The sequence below is a fragment of the Macaca fascicularis genome, chromosome 6 (genome assembly GCF_037993035.2).
Source record: "Macaca fascicularis isolate 582-1 chromosome 6, T2T-MFA8v1.1".
NCBI classification, from domain to species: domain Eukaryota; kingdom Metazoa; phylum Chordata; class Mammalia; order Primates; family Cercopithecidae; genus Macaca; species Macaca fascicularis.
This window is the reverse complement of record NC_088380.1, coordinates 139,447,102-139,465,987: the sequence shown is the minus strand read 5'-3', so window position 1 is coordinate 139,465,987 and position 18,886 is coordinate 139,447,102. Positions and strand designations below refer to the sequence as shown.

Here is an 18,886-nt window from a genome sequence, read left to right as displayed (position 1 = left end):
TTGTTTTTATTTTTTTGAGATGGAGTCTTGCTGTTGTCACCCAGGCTGGAGTCCAGTGGCACAATCTTGACTCACTGCGGCCTCCGCCTCCCAGGTTCAAGCAATTCTCCTGTCTCAGCCTCCTGAGTAGCTGGGATTACAGGCACCTGCTACCTTGGCAGGCTACTTTTTTTGTATTTTGTAGTAGAGATGGGGTTTCACTGTGTTGGCCAGGCTGGTCTTGAACTCCTTACCTCCAGTGATCCGCCCGCCTCGGCCTCTCAAAGTGCTGGGATTACAGTTGTGAGCTACCGCTCCTAGCCTTAAACCATACTTTAAAGAAGTTTTCAGGCTCACGCCTGTAATCCCAGCACTTATTGAGAGGCCGAGGCGGGCGGATCACCTGAGGTCAGGAATTTGAGACCAGGAGTTTGGCCAACTCGGTGAAACCCCATCTCTACTAAAAATACAAAAATTAGCCGGGCATGGTGGCAGACACCTGTAATCCCAGCTACTCAGGAGGCCGAGGCAGGAGAATTGCTTGAACCCGGGAGGTGGAGGTTGCAGTGAGCTGAGATCGTGCCATTGCACTCCAGCCTGGGGGACAAGAGCGAGACTTCGTCTCAAAAAAAAAAAAAAAAAAAGAAGTTTTCAGATTTTTCAGGATTAAAATTTAAGGAAATTGGTAGTTAACATACTCCTTAGTCTCTCAGGTATGTTGGCAGAACCATAACCCAAGAGGCCTATTTGAAGCATGGTTGTTAGTGATATAAAACTATTACTTGGTTCAAATGTGATGGAGTATAATATGTTCTTTGGTTTTGTTTTATGAATATTTAAGTTTTGTGGTATTTTTTAAAGAAAGATTGAAATACTTTTTGTAGTTCTGTAGAGTGCTAAGTACTAACGAAACCAAAGAAATCCTGTTTAAGCTTATTAGAAAATTGTACACATACAAAACAATTTGAAAACATATCTGAAACACTTAGAACATTTTTTTTTTTTTTGGGAGACAGAGTCTTGTTCTGTCTCCCAGGCTGGAGTCCAGGGGTGGCACAATCATGGCTCACTGTAACTTCTGCCTCCCAGGTTCAAGTGATTCTCCTGCCTGAGCCTCCCAAGAAGCTGAGATTACAGGCGTGTGCCACCACACCTGGCTAATTTTTTTATTTTTAGTGGTTTTGTCATGTTGGCTAGGCAGGTCAAGTGATCCTCTCACCTGGGGTCCCTTCTTTTTTTTTTTTCTAAACATTAAATTGCTTTTATTGCATGACACTTAGTATGCAAATCAGGAAGTTTTAATTTTAAATGTTTGCTTTCACTAATTCTAACCACTGATAAAGGCCTCAAAAGTACAGTATTGAGGCAGGCTTGGTGGCTCTCATGCCTATAATCCCAGCACTTTGGGAGGCCAAGGCGGGAGGATCGCTTGCGGTCAGGAGTTCAGGCCAGCCTGGCCAACATGGTAAAATCCTGTCTCTACTAAAAATAAAAAAATTAGGAGAATGAGGTAGGAAAATCGCTTGAACCCGGGAGACATAGGTTGTGGTAAGCTGAGAGATCACACCACCGTACTGCAGCCTGGATAATAGAGCAAGACTGTGTTCCAAAAAAAAAAAAGAGTATAATACTGGTTTTGTTACTAATTCTAATTTTATAATTACAGTTTCTGATGAACTTTAATTTTCTGATTAGATTTATGAATTATAGGCCAGAAATGCTCCACACATATAACCTGATTGTTTCCTTCTGGGCTCCGGTGGGACTTTTTTTTAAAAAAAAAACAAACAAAACCAGGTCTGATTATTCAATATGTCTCCAGGGAAGAGTTGCAGATTCCCTGGTAATCCCTAGTGCCAGAGTTTGACAGCCTTTATTACCATTGTCTATTTAACCAAAATCCTTGCTGCTATAAATCGGCTGTATTTCTTTTGGTTTGCTCTAGTGAAAATAAGACAAACTGTCATGATTATAGAGATCGGACTTCCATTTTTTCCCCCACTCCAAAGACTTCCTTTTTCAATGCAATTTTAGTTACTGTTACTAACCCAAGTTAATTTTTGATTAACTTGGAATCAAACCTGAGTTTTGCCATTGAAAACCTGGGATTTGCCATTTATTGAGGTGTTAATTGAAATATTAATATATTTAGAGCAGAAATGTCGTTTTTTAGGGAATCTAGAGCAACAGCAAAGCTGAGGTCAAACTACCATAAGGATGGACACCAAGGAAGCTGTGTTTGGGACAAAAAGAAATCAAGATAAGGTAGATGCAAAGTAGAGAAAAGAACTGGACCCTGGGGGGAAGGGTGGTAGTTGGGAGTGGGTTATATTCTTCTAAGGGCAAAGAATAGGCAGATTTCCGAAGAGGAAGGCCCAAAAGGAAATATTGAGAATTTGTGTTCAAATACTACTCTGAATGTACAAGTTTTTGCTTTTAGATAACAGAGTACTTCAAACATTGATAAAGTTAGGTGTTTTGTTGGGGTGGGTTCTAATATTCAGGGCTAATGTTTCCTTGGAATAGTTGTGGAAGACACTATTGGTATATGTTGATAAAACCGTTACCAAAACCCAGCTTCAGCACTAATGCCTGTTTTTACTTGGAGGTCAAAAGGGAATCTGTGATTGAAGTGTTAAACTGACAAAATCTGTACAGAATATTTAATTTTTCCTTTTATTTTTGTGATACAAAGACTGTGTTTCTTTTCATAGCAACATGAACCGTGAAGACCGGAATGTGCTGCGTATGAAAGAACGGGAAAGGCGGAATCAGGAAATTCAGCAGGGTGAAGACGCCTTCCCACCTAGCTCTCCTCTCTTTGCAGAGCCATACAAAGTTGTAAGTTGCCCTTCTGGTGAATGTTTTTTTCCCATTAGCATGACATTTTTGCTTTTAAAATATTTCATATTTGAATGTTTATATTAGAAAAGAATTACTGTGAATACCACTTAACATTTTTTTTCCTGTCCTTTACATAGAACATACTTTTTTGGGGATAAACTTTTCTTTGGAGTATGTTATGCTTACAGAAAAATACACAAAATAGGTGTTATGGCTTGAAGAGTTTTCACAGCATCGACAGCTTCATACAACTCAGATCAAGAAATAGAACGTTACTAGCACCCTAAAAGTCATCTTCCAACCCACCTCCTATTGCTGTCTTGTGTTCTTAAAAATGTGTTCTGAGTTGGCTCACACATTTATCTCTATTTTCCTAGTTGTGCTACTAACTATGGGCGGGTACTTCACCGTTCTGAGCCTTGAATTAAATTAGAATTTTGTGACTCAATTTGCATTGTTTGATTTTTCCTAGGTGTTCTTTAAGTATGATATCAATAAAAAATGAATATTTCGTAGATGCTTTTGTTACTCCTCACTGCCATTTGCTACTTAGTTTACAAAGTTTCGGAGATTATTAGTATGTTTGAATAAATGTGTCTTCAGTATCAGTCTGATTTTTCTATTGTTAGAGACAATTATTTGGGTATCACTTGTTCATTAAATTTTTGTTTCTGCTTGTAACTATAACATTGAATTATAAGGAATATAATATTTTCATAAACTGCCAAAATATAAGCATTAGCTAATCTGCTGGCCCGTGGAACGTAATTTTATAAAGGCAGATTACTTTACTGTTCTTCAAAAGACTTTTTTTTTTTTGAGACACAGTCTCGGTCTTTCGTCCAGGCTGGAGTGCCATGTCATGATCTCGGCTCGTTGCCACCGGTGACTTCTGGGTTCAAGTGATTCTTCTGCCTCAGCCTCCCGAGTAGCTGGGATTGCAGGCATGCACCACCTTGCCCGGCTAATTTTTTTTTTTGGAGGTAGAGTCTTACTGGAGTGCAATGACACAATCTTGGCTCACTGCAACCTTCACTTCCTGGGTTCAAGCAATTCTCCTGCCTCAGCCTCCTGAGTAGCTAGGATGACAGGCATCTGCCATCACGCCTAGCTAATTTTTGTATTTTTAGTAGAAACAGGGTTTCACCATGTTGGCCAGGCTGGTCTTCAACTCCTGAACTCAGGTGATCTGCCCACCTTGGCCTCCCAAAGTGCTGGTATTACAGGTGTGAGCCACCATGTCCAGCCACGCCTGGCTAACTTACGTATTTTTGCTAGAAATGGGTTTTCACCATGTTGGCCAGGCTGGTCTGGAACTCCTGACATTAGGTGATCTGTCCGCCTCAGCCTCCAAAAGTGCTGGGATTACAGGTATGAGCCACTGCACCTGGCCCTTCAAAATACTTTGTGAATTTAAAAGACAAGAGTCTTGCTATGTTACCTATGCTGGAGTGCAGTTGCTGTTCACAGGTGAAATCATAGTGCACTGGAGCCTCAAAATCTTGGAATCGAGCAATCCTCCTGCCTCAGCTGCACAGGGTAGCTGAAAGTACAGGCACGTGCCACTGCGCTCGGATTATATTTTAGTATGGTTATTTTTAGGCACTTTTCAATGATTTTTTTTTTCACTACAGAATGATATATTTGGAGTATGCTTCAAGGTATTAATGTTAAGATATGAGGTAAAGCCTTCCTTTGAAAAGCCCCTTTCCATTCGAAGTTTGGAAAATTAGTTCAGAAGCATATTTTATTTCTGATTATGCTCATTGTATAATTTTATTTTTATTTTTTGTAGACTAGCAAAGAAGATAAGTTATCAAGTCGTATTCAGAGTATGCTTGGAAACTACGATGAAATGAAGGATTTCATAGGAGACAGATCTATACCAAAGCTTGTTGCAATTCCCAAGCCTACAGTACCACCATCAGCAGATGAAAAATCTAACCCAAATTTCTTTGAACAGAGACATGGAGGCTCTCATCAGAGTAGCAAATGGACTCCAGTAGGACCCGCACCCAGCACTTCTCAGTCTCAGAAGCGGTCTTCAGGCTTACAGAGTGGACATAGTGGCCAGCGGACCAGTGCAGGTAGCAGTAGTGGCACTAACAGTAGTGGTCAGAGGCATGACCGTGAGTCATATAACAGTAGTGGGAGCAGCAGCCGGAAAAAAGGCCAGCATGGATCAGAACACTCCAAATCACGTTCTTCCAGCCCTGGAAAACCCCAGGCTGTTTCTTCATTAAGCTCTAGTCATTCCAGGTCTCATGGGAATGATCACCATAGCAAGGAACATCAACGCTCCAAATCACCTCGGGACCCTGATGCAAACTGGGATTCTCCTTCCCGTGTACCTTTTTCAAGTGGGCAGCACTCAAATCAATCTTTCCCACCCTCATTGATGTCAAAGTCCAATTCAATGTTACAGAAACCCACTGCCTATGTGCGGCCCATGGACGGACAAGAGTCCATGGAACCAAAGCTGTCCTCTGAGCACTACAGCAGCCAATCTCATGGCAACAGCATGACTGAGCTGAAGCCCAGCAGCAAAGCACATCTCACCAAGCTGAAAATACCTTCCCAACCACTGGATGTAAGTCACACATTTAGAGCTTTTAACATTGTGACTATGTGAAGCAATTGACTGATCATGAAATTATGATTGAACTTGAACACTGCTTCTTTGCCTTAATAGTAAGGAATGTAAAAGTTGAAAGATGAAAAAAAAATGTAAAGACAGACTTGTGAGTTACTCCTAAGTGGATCCGTAGATCTTTTGACTTGTCCTCTTGGGAAATGGAGAAAATGTCATCCACAGTTTTCAAATATTAAGATGACAAGTCAGTTATAGAATAAAAGAATGACCAATTGATACCTTCGATTTCTGCATTTTGATTTTATAGAACTATATACCTTTGTTGTTTAAAAACAAAATTAACTTTTCTATGCTTACATTGATACTAATGAATGAGATGCAGGTCATGGTGTATGGTTATGATAAATGGGACTTTCGGGTCTGTGGAAATGGTAATATTGTATACTTTGAATGCTATGATCATTTTCTCTGGTTGTACTTAAAGGATGGAGACAGCTGTTCCAGGTTCATAGTGATGGTTTGAAATTTAAATTGAATTGCTTACCAAAGCCTTTTGGAACATTTCATTGTGAAATAGCTGAAATTATATCTTTTTTTTCAAGATGGGTATCTCATCATGTTGCCCAGGCTGGTCTGGAACTCCTGGCTTCAAGTGATCCTCTCATCTTGGCCTTCCGAAGTGTTGAGGTTATAGACATGACCATCATGCCTGGCCCAAATTTTGTCTCTCTCTCTCTCTCTCTTTTTTTTTTTTTTTGAGACGGAGTTTCACTGTTGTTGCCCAGGCTGGAGTGCGATGGCACGATCTCGGCTCACTGCAACCTCTACCTCCCGGGTTCAAGCAATTCTCCTGCCTCAGCCTCCCGAGTAGCTGGGATTACAGGCATGTGCCACCATGGCCGGCTAATTTTGTATTTTTAGTAGAGATGGCATTTCACCATGTTGGTCAGGCTGGTCTTGAACTCCTGACCTCACATGATCCGCCTGCCTTGGCCTCCCAAAGTGCTGGAATTACAGGCGTGAACCACTGCACCCAACCCCAAATTTTATCTTTTCATGTAGTTTGTGCAATTAAAAAAAATTTGGAAAACAATGTCAGTAGCCAAAAAATTAAAACTCTTAGCTCAAAAGGGTGGAAGGAAGAATCCAGGTAATGTAAAATGCTGTTTTGCAAACGTTTAAAACGTCTTTCCAGTAGCCTTGGGAAACTCACTTTGAGTGGCATTTGTTATCTAATTACTCCTCTCAAGAGAACAGTAAAATGGTAATTTGTCATTTCTTTAAACAACATGATCTTTAGGGTTTGACTTAAGTTCGGCTCTCTAATTCCTGTTTGTGCCTTAGAATAAGCAATTTGCTTTTTGTGATTTAGAAAGACTATGTAAAATGTCCATGTTCCAGACTAGTAATCTTTCAGTAATACTTGTTTAACCCATTTATGCTTAGTGTTCCATTATTGGAATGCTAAGCTCGTAGGAGTTACTTATATCCTACTGCTCAAGGTCATTGCCGAGGTCTGATTCTTCACACAAAAAATTTGCAACCTCTGGCATAAATGGGTTAACTTTGTTTATGTGCAATGATGTATCTCAGTATCATGATAGATTTTATATATAGATAAGCTTAAATTTTTGGACAAGCTGCACACCTGAAAAATTACATTCTAAAAATTATTTATAATCTAAAATATAGGATAAAAAACTTAAAACATTTGCAAACTATAAAGTTCCCCCAGCTTTGTATAGTTTGGTGATTAAAATTTTCTGGTGCTTGAAAAATTTGTATTTAAGGAAATTAATCCAAAGATTCTAAACAGTGTACTGATTTAGAGTAATGGGGTCATAAATACTTTTAATAATGTTTTGAAGTCTGTGAAGCAAATACTAAAAATTTACTGATAAAAATCTAATGTGTGCTGCTTTTTCTCTCAAGGCATCAGCTTCTGGTGATGTGAGCTGTGTGGATGAAATCCTAAAAGTAAGTTTTTTTAAAAAAATCTTTTCAATCTCTTTAATTTTTTATGCTCTGCCACCCTCTTACCCTCTGTATTTCACAAAGGATCTGAAGCAACAGTTTGCTTATATTTGTAACTTGATTATGTCCATCATAAATAATTTACTATCTTTGTTTACCATTTGCCTTCAAAGAGCTAGTTTTGTTCTTTGTGTTTTTTGTTGTTGTTGTTTTGAGATGGAGTCTCACTCTGTCGCCCAGGCTGGAGTGCAAATAGTGCGATCTCAGCTCACTGCAACCTCCACCTCCCAGATTCAAGCGATTCTTTCACCTTAGCCTCCTGAGTAGGTGGGATTACAGGCGCCCGCCATCATGCCCAGCTAATTTTTGTATTTTTGCGGAGATGGGGTTTCACCATGTTGGCCAGGCTGGCCTGGAACTCCTGACCTCAGGTGATCCACCTGCCTCGGCCTCCCAAAGTGCTGGGATTACAGGTGTGAGTCACTGCGCCCAGCCACGTTCTTTGCTTTTAAGTAAAACAGATTTTAATCTTAACACTTACTTTGCCTGGAAAATATCAACAAGCCAATTATAACCGTACTTTTTCATGCTTAACTGTTAATAATTTGAAGTGCAAAAAACTCAGTAGTTATCAGTCAAACCATTATGATCAAAATACTTTGCTTTTGTTCATCTGTACATACTGGTCAAATCTTACAATAATAGATTTTCTTCCAGTTTTGCACATTTTGGTTTTTTTTTTTTCTTTTTTTTGATATGGAGTCTCACTCTGTTGCCCAGTCTGGAGTACAGTGGCATGATCTCGGCTCACTGTAACCTCTGCCTCCTGGGTTCAAGTGATTCTTGTGCCTCAGCTTCCTGAGTAGCTGGGATTACAGGCGCCCACCACCACGTCCAGCTAATTTTTGTATTTTTAGTAGAGATGGGGTTTCACCACATTGTCCAGGCTGGTCTTGAATTTCTGACCTCAAGTTGCTCCCCCTCGCCCACCCCCCCTCCCGACCTCCCAATGTGCTGGGATTATAGCCTGAGCCACTGCACCTGGCTGTTTTACACATTTTTTTCTTTTTGAACCGGAATTTTACTCTGTCACCCAGGCTGGAGTGCAATGGCATGATCTCGGCTCACTGTAACTTCCACCTCGCAGGTTCAAGTGATTCTCCTGCCTCTGCCTCCTGAGTAGCTGGGATTATAGGCACCCGCAACCAAGCCTGGCTACTTTTTTTTTTTTTTTTTTTTGTAGAGATGAGGTTTCACCATGTTGGCCAGGCTGGTCTGGAACTCCTATCTGCCTGCCTTGGCCTCCCAAAGTGCTGGATTATAGGCATGAGCCACCACGCGCAGCCAACATTTTGGATATTTAATGAAACATGTTTAAAATTGACACATGACCAAAAAGTACATTACTCTATTAGAAAAAGAGAAAGTCCAGTGAATTAGTGAATGACAATGACTACTTTTTGCTTAGTGGAGAAAACTGTGAGTCACATATTACTTGTATTTTCTTGTTTTTTGTTTTTTTTTTTTTTGTGAGCTCCTGAATTTGTGTCTATACTTACAATTCACTGTGAACACCTTTGAAAGACTACCTGCATTGGTTGCTTCCACTCTTTTCTTTCCCATTCCTTCCTTTAGTCCACTGTAATCTCCCTTTTACCTCTGCCATTTTGCAGAACCCGTTTCTCTATGGTCATTATCTTTCTCCCTCCATCCAGAGGCATCATTTGAGTTCTTTTTTATTCTTTCTGCTATTTATTTTTTCCTTCTGGAAACATTCTTCTTTCCTTGACTGTTTTTATGCTTCATTGTTTTTGTTTGCCTTCCACCTTTCTTGCCTCTCTTTTTTTGCCCTTTTTGGAACCCTTGTGCCTTCTCTTATCTCTTAAGTGCAGGTGCGTTCTTGTAGCCTCTGCTCTTTCTGCTCTTTGACTTGCCTTTTCCACCATTCTTGGTTTTATCTGTTTGACAGCTGTTTAGTCTTTCTCTCCTGCATTGACCTCCTTTGGGTTTTGGTTTGTCTCTTAATTGCTTCTTAGCTGAGTTTCCATTTGGATTTATTTCTCTTCGCTGCTTCAGACTCAACATGTCTAAAGCCATACTTATCAGACTTCCTTGGATTAGTAGTACACCACTTTCCCATGCTTGTAAGTGTAGAATCCTAAATATCTCTAATTTCTTCCTCATATTCTATGTAGTTGCAAAATTGGATGTAGACTTTTAAAATTTTTGTTTTTTAAATATCCATTCCTTTCTTCCCATTTCTGCCACCTTGAGCTTCAATAATTATAACACTGAGTCCTCATTCAGCCTTTCTGCCTCCAGAATCTCCCTGCTCATATGTCTTTTGCATTGCTACCTGATTCTTTACTTCAGGCCCTTTACTTCAGTCTTCATAAATTAATTTTTCCCTTAAAAATTTTCAGTGGCTCTCTAAGACTATAGAAAGAATAGTATCCAAATTTAATATCCGCAGGCCAATCCTAACCTATCTCATTACTGAATGACCACTTTTGCCAAACTGGTTTCCCTAAGCCACATACTTTCTTGCTCTTTTACCTCCTTAAATAAAGTAAGGTTGGAATGTATTTCTCCTACCTCTTCAGTTATATATAGATTGTTTTTTCCCGGAATCCCAATGAAATCCTTCTTCCCCCATATCAGATTATGAGACCACAGTGACAGCTCTTTCATTTGAATGTCATACATTTCTTAGTTGTCATGTATATAAAAAGTGTAAGGGAGCATAAATATTTTCCTCTGAATCCTCAACAGTGCATAGAATTATTAGTACCTGAAAGATTTTCTTACATTTAATGATCTCTTTAATGTTATTGACATCTATATTTTATATGTACAAGGGCTTGGCACTTGGCCTTTAGTTAATAGGTGCCCAGTGATTCGATGATACTTGGAGTATTAAATCAAATTTTCAATTGAGAGTTTTGCTATTTGAGATATAAAATGCCAATTCTAAAAAGCTGAGTTTATGAGTTTTTGTTTCCTTTTCCCTTTCCTGTCTGTAGTATGCAAGGAACTTCAGGTGTGTGTTCCCTTCATATTTTCTTTGTATTTGTAGTCATATCATTTTTAGGAGCCCCATCATGAACTTAAAAAAAAATTTACTCTAAAAGTGATGTATATTTATTGAAAAAATGATTTATTCAAGGCATGCTCATTGAGCACCTACTTTGTGTCAACCACTGGGAATATAGTGGTCATAATGTTATGCCTTTGAGCTGATATTCTAGAGCTGGATGTAGGAAGCAATCTATTATATAATATTATTTCAGGAAGTGAAATTCTATTAAAAAACAAAGCATTTTAAGGGGATAAAGAGCATTTATATGCAGGTGGCTGTTTTAAGAGGTTCAAGTAGTAAAATATCAAGTTCCTTTATCTCTTCTTCCTTCTGTCATTCTGTTGCCCAAAGCTAAACATTAACTAGGACATAGACTGTGATTCATCTTTGTCAGTTAATAAAATACTGTGGAGATCATTACATATCAACAGTTAAATTTCTCATTTTAATGTCTACTTGGTGTTCTGTTTTGTAGATGTCTGGTAATTTATTTAATCTGTACTGTGTTGGTGTCAACCTAAATAACAGAGACTCTCTAAAAGAAAAGATGATGGGAATAGAGCATTGCATTGGGAGTACACGTGCCATAGTAGTCTATGTGCACATTCAAGGAGGTAAAGAGAGACAAAGGTTTTTAAAGGAAAAAATGAAGACGATTATGTAATTGTTTTTGAAATAATTATCCTTGGCTACAAAGATCAGTAGTAAGGAGGACACCAGTCTGAGGTCGGACAAGCTGGACAGGTGTCTTTATGGAAGTCTTTTTTTGGTTTAGGGTTTTGATGACCTTTGTGCGAGGTTGTGGTTTTTGTAGACTTTTTTGTTTATCAGGCATACAAGCATGAGAAACCTTTCTTCATGGTCTTTTGCAGCTCAGGGTGTTTTGTTTATATATATATATATATATATATATATATAAGTGACTCCATTTTGATTCTTACAGCTTTCACATTGACTACCTAGGTTGTTTCAGTTTTTAAAGTGTGAGCCCCTTGTATGTGTATCTTTACAAAACTGTGTGGATATTGCTATGCGATAAATTCCTAGGTGTTATACCACTATTAATTTGTTGCGTTTCCTTAATTTACCTGATGACTTACTTTGAACTAAATGCCAGAAATAATATACTCTCTCCTTATTCTCATACCTCTGTCTTCTTGGCTTGTCTAACATACACATTGTAATCTTACCAGACCTCACCCAGACATATTTGGCATTAAGATTAGGCAGAAGGCATTGAATGAAATCAAACTTAGGGTCTTGCTTTTCTGTTTTCCTCCTCATGTGTTTTTGAAATTTCTCTTCTGATTTCTTCCCCTGACAATTTTTTTCTACGATTATATAGACTCTATAGCCAGACTTTTGAGGATGAAATATAATGTTCATTATTTACTAAGTGTATGGCCTTGAATAAATAACTATTGTGCTTCAGTTTCATCCTAAATAGAGATAGGATGATAGTGGTATCAACCTCATCATGTCATTGTGAGTACTAAATGAGTAATAAACATGTAAAACACTTAGCACAGTGTCTGGCCCATTCAAGGTACACAGTAAATGTTAGCTGTTTTCTTTATCATTGTCCCCTTCCTCCCACTATCACAGCAAGCTCTTCCTTTTTAGTGTTTTATTATGTGCCTTGTATTTGATTACAGGCTGATTTCTGTAACTATTCACAGGTTTCATAATTTGAATTGTAAACTCCTCAAAGCCAGGGAGTATTTACTGATCTTCTTATTACTACCTACACCATAGTGCCTTACACACAATCGTGCTTAATATTTATTGACTAAGTATGTAGAATTTTGGAGGAGCTGTCATGAAACCAGTATTTATAAATACAAATCTGGTTTTTAGCTGCATAATTTTTATCCTTGACCTGGTTGAAAACAAACTGTAATAATTACATTTCAGGAGATGACGCATTCATGGCCTCCCCCTCTAACGGCTATTCATACACCATGCAAAACAGAACCTTCCAAATTTCCTTTTCCAACTAAGGTAAGTAAATAAAATGTATCTTTCATAATGTAAGAAAACTCTAAATGGCTTGACTAAAATCATATGGATTAAAAATTGTCTTGCCATTCCCATTCTAGTGGGAGACAGACAGTAAATAAGTAAATAAATAGATAAATTCAGATAGTGACAACTGTTATGAATATAATTAGCAGGGTAATAGAATTGAGAGCATCTTGGATCAAGAGGTATTTAAGAAAGCTTTGACGGCAATATGGGAGAGAGATTTAAAAGACATTAATATAGCCGGACACAGTGGCTCATGCCTGTAATCCCAGCACTTTGGAAGGCTGAGGCAAGAAACTCTCTTGAGGCCAGGAGTTTGCGTCCCCCTGGTCAACATAGCAAGACCCTGTCTCTACCAAAAATTGAAAAAACAAAACGAAACCTTGGCATAGTGGCCCATGCCTGTGGTCCCCATTACTGGGGAGGCTGAGATGGGAGGATCACTTGAACCTGGGAGGTCAAGGCTGCAGTGAGCTGTGATTGCACCACTGCACTCCAACCTGGGCAATAGAACAAGATTCTATCAAAAAAAAAAAAAAGACATTCATATTTATTGCAAACTATTATGGTATTGTAGGCCTGAGGTGGTAAGGGCTTCTCAAACTGTTGTTTTAAGAACCTGTTTCTATAAGACATAGTAACCATACTTATGTCCCATGGAAGGAGGTTCCTCAGATAACAGTTCCAAGGTTGTTTAAAATCAGCAGATTGATTTTTTTTTTAAACTTGTACTTAACAGTATTAATTTACACTTAACACAAATAATACAGAAATACATTCTCCTAGTGAAAGTTTGACCAGGACCCCTAATAATAGCCTTTCCCCAATTCCGTCCCCTTCATCCCAACAGAGCTCCTTTCATAAGTACCTTTGCAAGTCTATATTCATGTAATACATGTATAATCATTACATGTAAGCATTTTCTCATTTATTTCTACACAAATAATATTGTTCTGTATCTTTCACCAGTCAGCAGTAGGTCTTGGGGACCTGTCTATGTTACTACATGTAGAGGTGTTTTGTTTCTTTGAATTGCATCGGTAGTGTTAATGTATCCTAGTTTGTTTAGCCATTTCTCTTTGGTATTTAAGCTGATAGCAAGTTTTCATTTCTATAAATGTTTCTTCAGTTGGTATCTTTGTTCATGCCTTCTGTGTGCATGTGATTTTCTTTAGGGTAAAAAGCAAAAAGTAGAATTGCTGAGTGTTGAGAGTATATACTTAATATATACTCTCACAAATTCCTTCCATAGTTCTATTACAGGATTTGTACCAGCCAGTATTCCCACTTGTATTACCTTTTGTTTCACACATGCACACCACCATTTGATATTATTAAACAGCAGTGTTTTGAGTGAAAATGGCATTCCATTTGCTTGATTGCTAGTGAGGTTCATCATCTTTACATATTTGTTATCCATTTGGTTTCTTTGTGGGTAAATTTGCTTATTCTCACTGTCCTTTGGGTTGCATTTTTTACCTATTGAGTTTTAGGTGGTCTTCCTTTTTTGTTTTGTGTTGTTTTGTTTGAATTCTGGATTCCAATAATTTCTTATACATGCTGAAAATTTATCTGCCAGTTAGATTCTTTTCTTTTTATGGTCTAAAGTTTTTAATTTTTGATGAATAAAATTTATCTTTCTCTTCCTTTATAGTTTTTGCTTTTAATGTTAAAGAAGACTTTTCTTTTTCTAGAATCATAAACATACCCTCTTATTTTTCTTTCAATGTGGTTTTTAGTTTTATTTTTTATGTTTACCTTCGTGAATGATGTCAGGTAGATTTAAAAACTTTTTGTCTATATTTATGCCATGTCACTCTTACTTTTTATATCTTTGTTTACATATACAAAATGCACTGGTATTTATTTATTTATTTATTTTGGTTTTTTTCCTGAGATGGAGTCTCCCCTTGTCACCTAGGCTGGAGTGCAGTGGTGTGATCTCTGCTCACTGCAACTTCTGCCTCTTGGGTTCAAGCAGTTCTCCTGCCTCAGCCTCCCGAGTAGCTGTTACTACAGGTGCCCACTACCACGCCCAGCTAATTTTTGTATTTTTAGTAGAGACAGGGTTTCACCATGTTGGCCAGGCTGGTCTTGAACTCCTGACCTCAGGTGATCCACCCGTCTCGGCCTCCCAAAGTGCTAGGATTACAGGTGTGAGCCACCGCGTCTGGCCAATGCGCTGGTATTTAATGTGCAGTTTGAGTTTTGTTTTTTGTTTGTTTGTTTGTTTTGAGATGGAGTCTTGCTCTTTTGCCTAGGCTGGAGTGAAGTGGTGTGATCTCGGCTCACTGCAACCTCCGCCTCCTGGGTTCAAGTGATTTTCCTCCCTCAGCTTCTCAAGTAGCTGAGATTACAGGCGCGAACCACCACGCCTGGCTAATTTTTTGTATTTTTAGTAGAGACAGGGTTTCACCATGTTGACCAGGCTGGTCTCGAACTCCTGACCTCAGGTGATCCACTTGCCTCTGCCTCCCAAAGTTCTGGGATTACAGGCGTAATCCCCGAGCCACTGCGCCCGGCCTGCAGTTTGAGTTTTGATACATATGTGCACCTGTATAACCACCACCATAATTAAGAATTAGAACATTTCCATTACCCCCAAATTTCTTCATATTCCTTTGTAGTCTCCCTTGCCTCTACCACTGTCCCTATTGCAATTTCTGGTCTATTTTATGTCACTCTAGATAAGTTTTTTTTTTCTAGAATTTCATGTGAATGGAATCAGTACATCATGTGCTGCTTTTATATATTTACCTTCATTTTCTCAGTATACAGTTTTGTAATTCTTCCATGTTCTTGATTGTATCCATAGTTTTTCTTTTTCTTTTTCTTTTTTTGAGATGGAGTCTCGCTCTGAGTCTCACTCCCAGAGTGCAGTGGCATGATCTCGGCTTACTGCAACCTCCGCCTCCAGGGTTCAAGCGATTCTCCTGCCTCAGTCTCCTAAGTAGCTGGGCTTACAGGCATGCACCACCACGCCTTGCTGATTTTTGTATTTTTAGTAGAGACGGAGTTTCGCCATGTTGGTCAGGCTGGTCTCGAACTCCCGACCTCGCGGTCCGCCTGTGTCGGCCTCCTAAAGTGCTGGGATCACAGGTGTGAGCCACCACGCCTGGCCCAGTTTTTCTTTTTTTGTTCCCAATCAGTATTTTATTATATGGAAATACCAACATTTGCTTCCTGTTGATGAACATTTGGGTTATTTCCAGATTTAGACTGTTAAGAATAAAGTATCTATAAACATTCATGTTTTCTTTCTTTCTTTTTTTTTTTTTTTTTTGAGACAGAGTCTCGCTTAGTCGCCCAGGCTGGAGTGCAATGGCGCGATCTCGGCTCACTGCAAGCTCCGCCTCCTGGGTTCACGCCATTCTCCTGCCTCAGCCTCCCGAGTAGCTGGGACTACAGGCGCCCGCCGCCTCGCCCGGCTAATTTTTTGCATTTTTAGTAGAGACGGGGTTTCACCGTGTTAGCCAGGATGGTCTCGATCTCCTGACCTCGTGATCCGCCCGCCTCGGCCTCCCAAAGTGCTGGGATTACAGGCGTGACATGTTTTCTTTTATCCTGGGTAAATACTGGGTCACATAGTAAAAAGTAGAATTGCTGGTTCATAGGGTAAGTGCATATTAAATTTTACTTATTTATTATATTTTAATTTTTTTAGAGACTGAGGTCTCACCTAGGCTGGTCTTACCTAGGCTGGAGTACAGTTGTCATATAGCTCACTATACACTTGAACTCCTGAGCTCTGGCAATCCTCTCATTTCAGCCTCTTGAGTACCTCGGACAACAGATGCTTACTACCATGCCAGACTTTTATATAGAGATGGGGGTCTCACTATACTGCCCAGGCTGGTCTCAAACTCCTGACTTCAAGCCATCCTTCTGTTTCAGTGTCACAAGCACAAGCTACAGTGCCCACCACTAAGTTTATAGTAAACTGAAAACTGTATTTCCCTCCCTCCCTCCACCCCTCCCTCCCTCCCTCCCTTCCTCCCTTCCTTGCTTTCTCTCTCTCTCTCTCTCTCTCTCTCTTTCTTTCTCTCTCTCCTTTCTTTCCTTTCCTTTCTTTTTTTTTTTTTTTTTGGTTTGAGATGGAGTCTCACTCTGTCACCCAGGCTGGAGTGCAGTGGTGTGATCTTGGCTCACTGCAAGCTCTGCCTCCCGGGTTCACGCCATTCTCCTGCCTCAGCCTCCCGAGTAGCTGGGACTGCAGGCGCCCACCACCACGCCCGGCTAATTTTTTGTATTTTTAGTAGAGACGGGGTTTCACCATGTTAGCCAGGATGGTCTTGATCTCCTGACTTAGTGGTCCGCCTGCCTCAGCCTCCCGAAGTGCTGAGATTACAGGCATGAGCCACTGCGCCCGGCCTCTTTCCTTTCCTTTCTTTCTTTGCGACAGGGTCTCACTTTGTGTTCCAGGCTGCAGTGCAGTGGCATGATCATGGCTCATTGCAGCCTCGACCTCCCAGGCTCAAGTGATCCTCCTGCGTCAGCCTCCTGAGTAGTGGGGACTACAGGCATGCACCACCATGCCTGGCTGACTTTAAAAAATTATTATTTTTTTTTTGAGGCAAAGTCTTGCTCTGTTGCACAGGCTGGAGTGCAGTGGCGTGATCTTGGCTCACTGCAGCCTCTGCCTACTGAGTTCAAGTGATTCTCCTGCCTCAGCCTCCTGAGAAACTGGGACTACGGGTACGTGCCACCACGCCCAGCTAATTTTTTGTATTTTTAGTAGAGGCGAGGTTTCGCCATGTTGGCCAGGATGGTCTTCATCTCTTGACTTTGTGAGCCACCTGCCTCAGCCTCCCAAAGTACTGGGATTACAGGTGTGAGCCACTGCACCCAGCCTCGTTTTTGGTTATTAAAAATAAAGCTGATGTGAATATTTGTGTATAAATCTTTGTATAAACGTTTACTTCTTTTTTTTTAAAAGACAAGATCTCTGTTGTCCAGACTAGAGTGCAGTGGCATGATCATGGCTCACTGCACTCACGAACTGCCGGGCTCAAGCAGTCTCTCACCTCAGCCTCCCAAATAGCTGGGACTACAGGCGCATGCAACTATGTCTGGCTACTTTTTGTATTTTTTTGTAGAGACAAGGTTTTGCCACGTTGCCCAGGCTGGTCTTGAACTCCTGGGCTCAAGCAGTTCTCCTGCCTTGGCCTCTCAAAGTGCTGAGATTACGGGCGTGAGCCACTATGCCTGGCCTGCTTTTATTTCTATATTATAAATCCTGTTAGTGGGGTGGTTAGGTATATGGTAGGTGTCTATGCCTCACACCTGTAATCCTAGTAATGTGAGAGGTTGATGTGGGAGGATCACTTGAGTCCAGGAATTTGAGACCAGTGTAGGCAACATAATGAAACTCTGTCTCCACAAAAAAATTTTAAAAAATTACCCTGGCATGGTGGCACAGGCCTGTAGTCTTAGCTACTCAGGAGGTTAAGGTGGGAGGATTGCTTTACCACAGGAGGTTGAGGCTGCAGTGAGCAGAGATCATGCCACTACTCTCTAGCCTGGGTCACAGAGAGAGACCCTGTCTGGGGGAAAAAAAAAATTTAGAAAACAACTGTCATGTTGGGCACAGTGGCTCACACCTGTAATCCCAGCACTTTGGGAGGCCAAGTTGGGTGGATCACCTGAGGTTGGGAGTTCGAGAGCAGCCTAACCAACATGGAGAAATCACGTCTCTCCTAAAAATACAAAATTCGCCAGGCGTGGTGGCGCATGCCTGTAATCCCAGGAGGCTAAGGCAAGAGAATCACTTGAAGCAGGGAGGCGGAGGTTGCAGTGTGCCGAGATCGCGTCATTGTACTCCAGCCTGGGCAACAAGAGTGAAACTCTGTCTCAAAAAAAAAAAAAAAAGAAAAGAAAACAACTGTCATACTATTTTCCAAAGTGGTTGAACCATTTTATATTCCTGCCAATGGTATATGAGAGTTCCACTTGTTCCATGTCCTTACTAACACTTGATATTGTCCTTACTAACACTTGATATAGTACTACTCTGTGTACCTCATTGTGATTTCAATTTACATTTCTCTAGAGACAGAGTATCTTGAGCATCTTTTCATGTACTGATTTGACACTTGCTTATCTTCTTTGTTGCAGTGTCTGAATATTTTGCCCATTTTTAAATGGGCTAAGATTCTTTTTTTTTTTTTTGATATGGAGTCTCGCTCTGTGGCCCAGGCTGGAATGCGGTGGTGGGATATCGGCTCACTGCAACCTCCGCCTCCTGGGTTCACGCCATTCTCCTGCCTCGGCCTCTTGAGTAGCTGGGACTACAGGCACCCGCCACCACGCCTGGCTAATTTTTTGTATTTTTAGTAGAGATGGGGTTTCACCATGTTAGCCAGGATTGACTCCATCTCCTGACCTCGTGATCT

The 18,886-nt window shown here is 40.3% G+C and overlaps 1 protein-coding gene across 4 annotated transcripts in view; it reads left to right on the top strand.

Moving 5' to 3' along the window:
• AFF4 (ALF transcription elongation factor 4) overlaps nucleotides 1–18,886 on the top strand; it is an 89,418-nt gene that overhangs the window by 22,331 nt on the left and 48,201 nt on the right. The window contains exons 2-6 of one of the 4 annotated variants that reach the window (XM_015451878.4): nucleotides 2,153–2,244; nucleotides 2,694–2,820; nucleotides 4,619–5,413; nucleotides 7,349–7,393; nucleotides 12,384–12,470. In XM_015451878.4, coding sequence (XP_015307364.2) covers nucleotides 2,698–2,820; nucleotides 4,619–5,413; nucleotides 7,349–7,393; nucleotides 12,384–12,470 — 1,050 coding nt within the window. In that variant the 5' untranslated portion in view covers nucleotides 2,153–2,244; nucleotides 2,694–2,697. The remainder of the gene's footprint in view (nucleotides 1–2,152; nucleotides 2,245–2,693; nucleotides 2,821–4,618; nucleotides 5,414–7,348; nucleotides 7,394–12,383; nucleotides 12,471–18,886) is intronic. The other 3 variants (XM_005557757.5, XM_073994220.1, XM_015451879.4) reach the window with 3 other exon arrangements.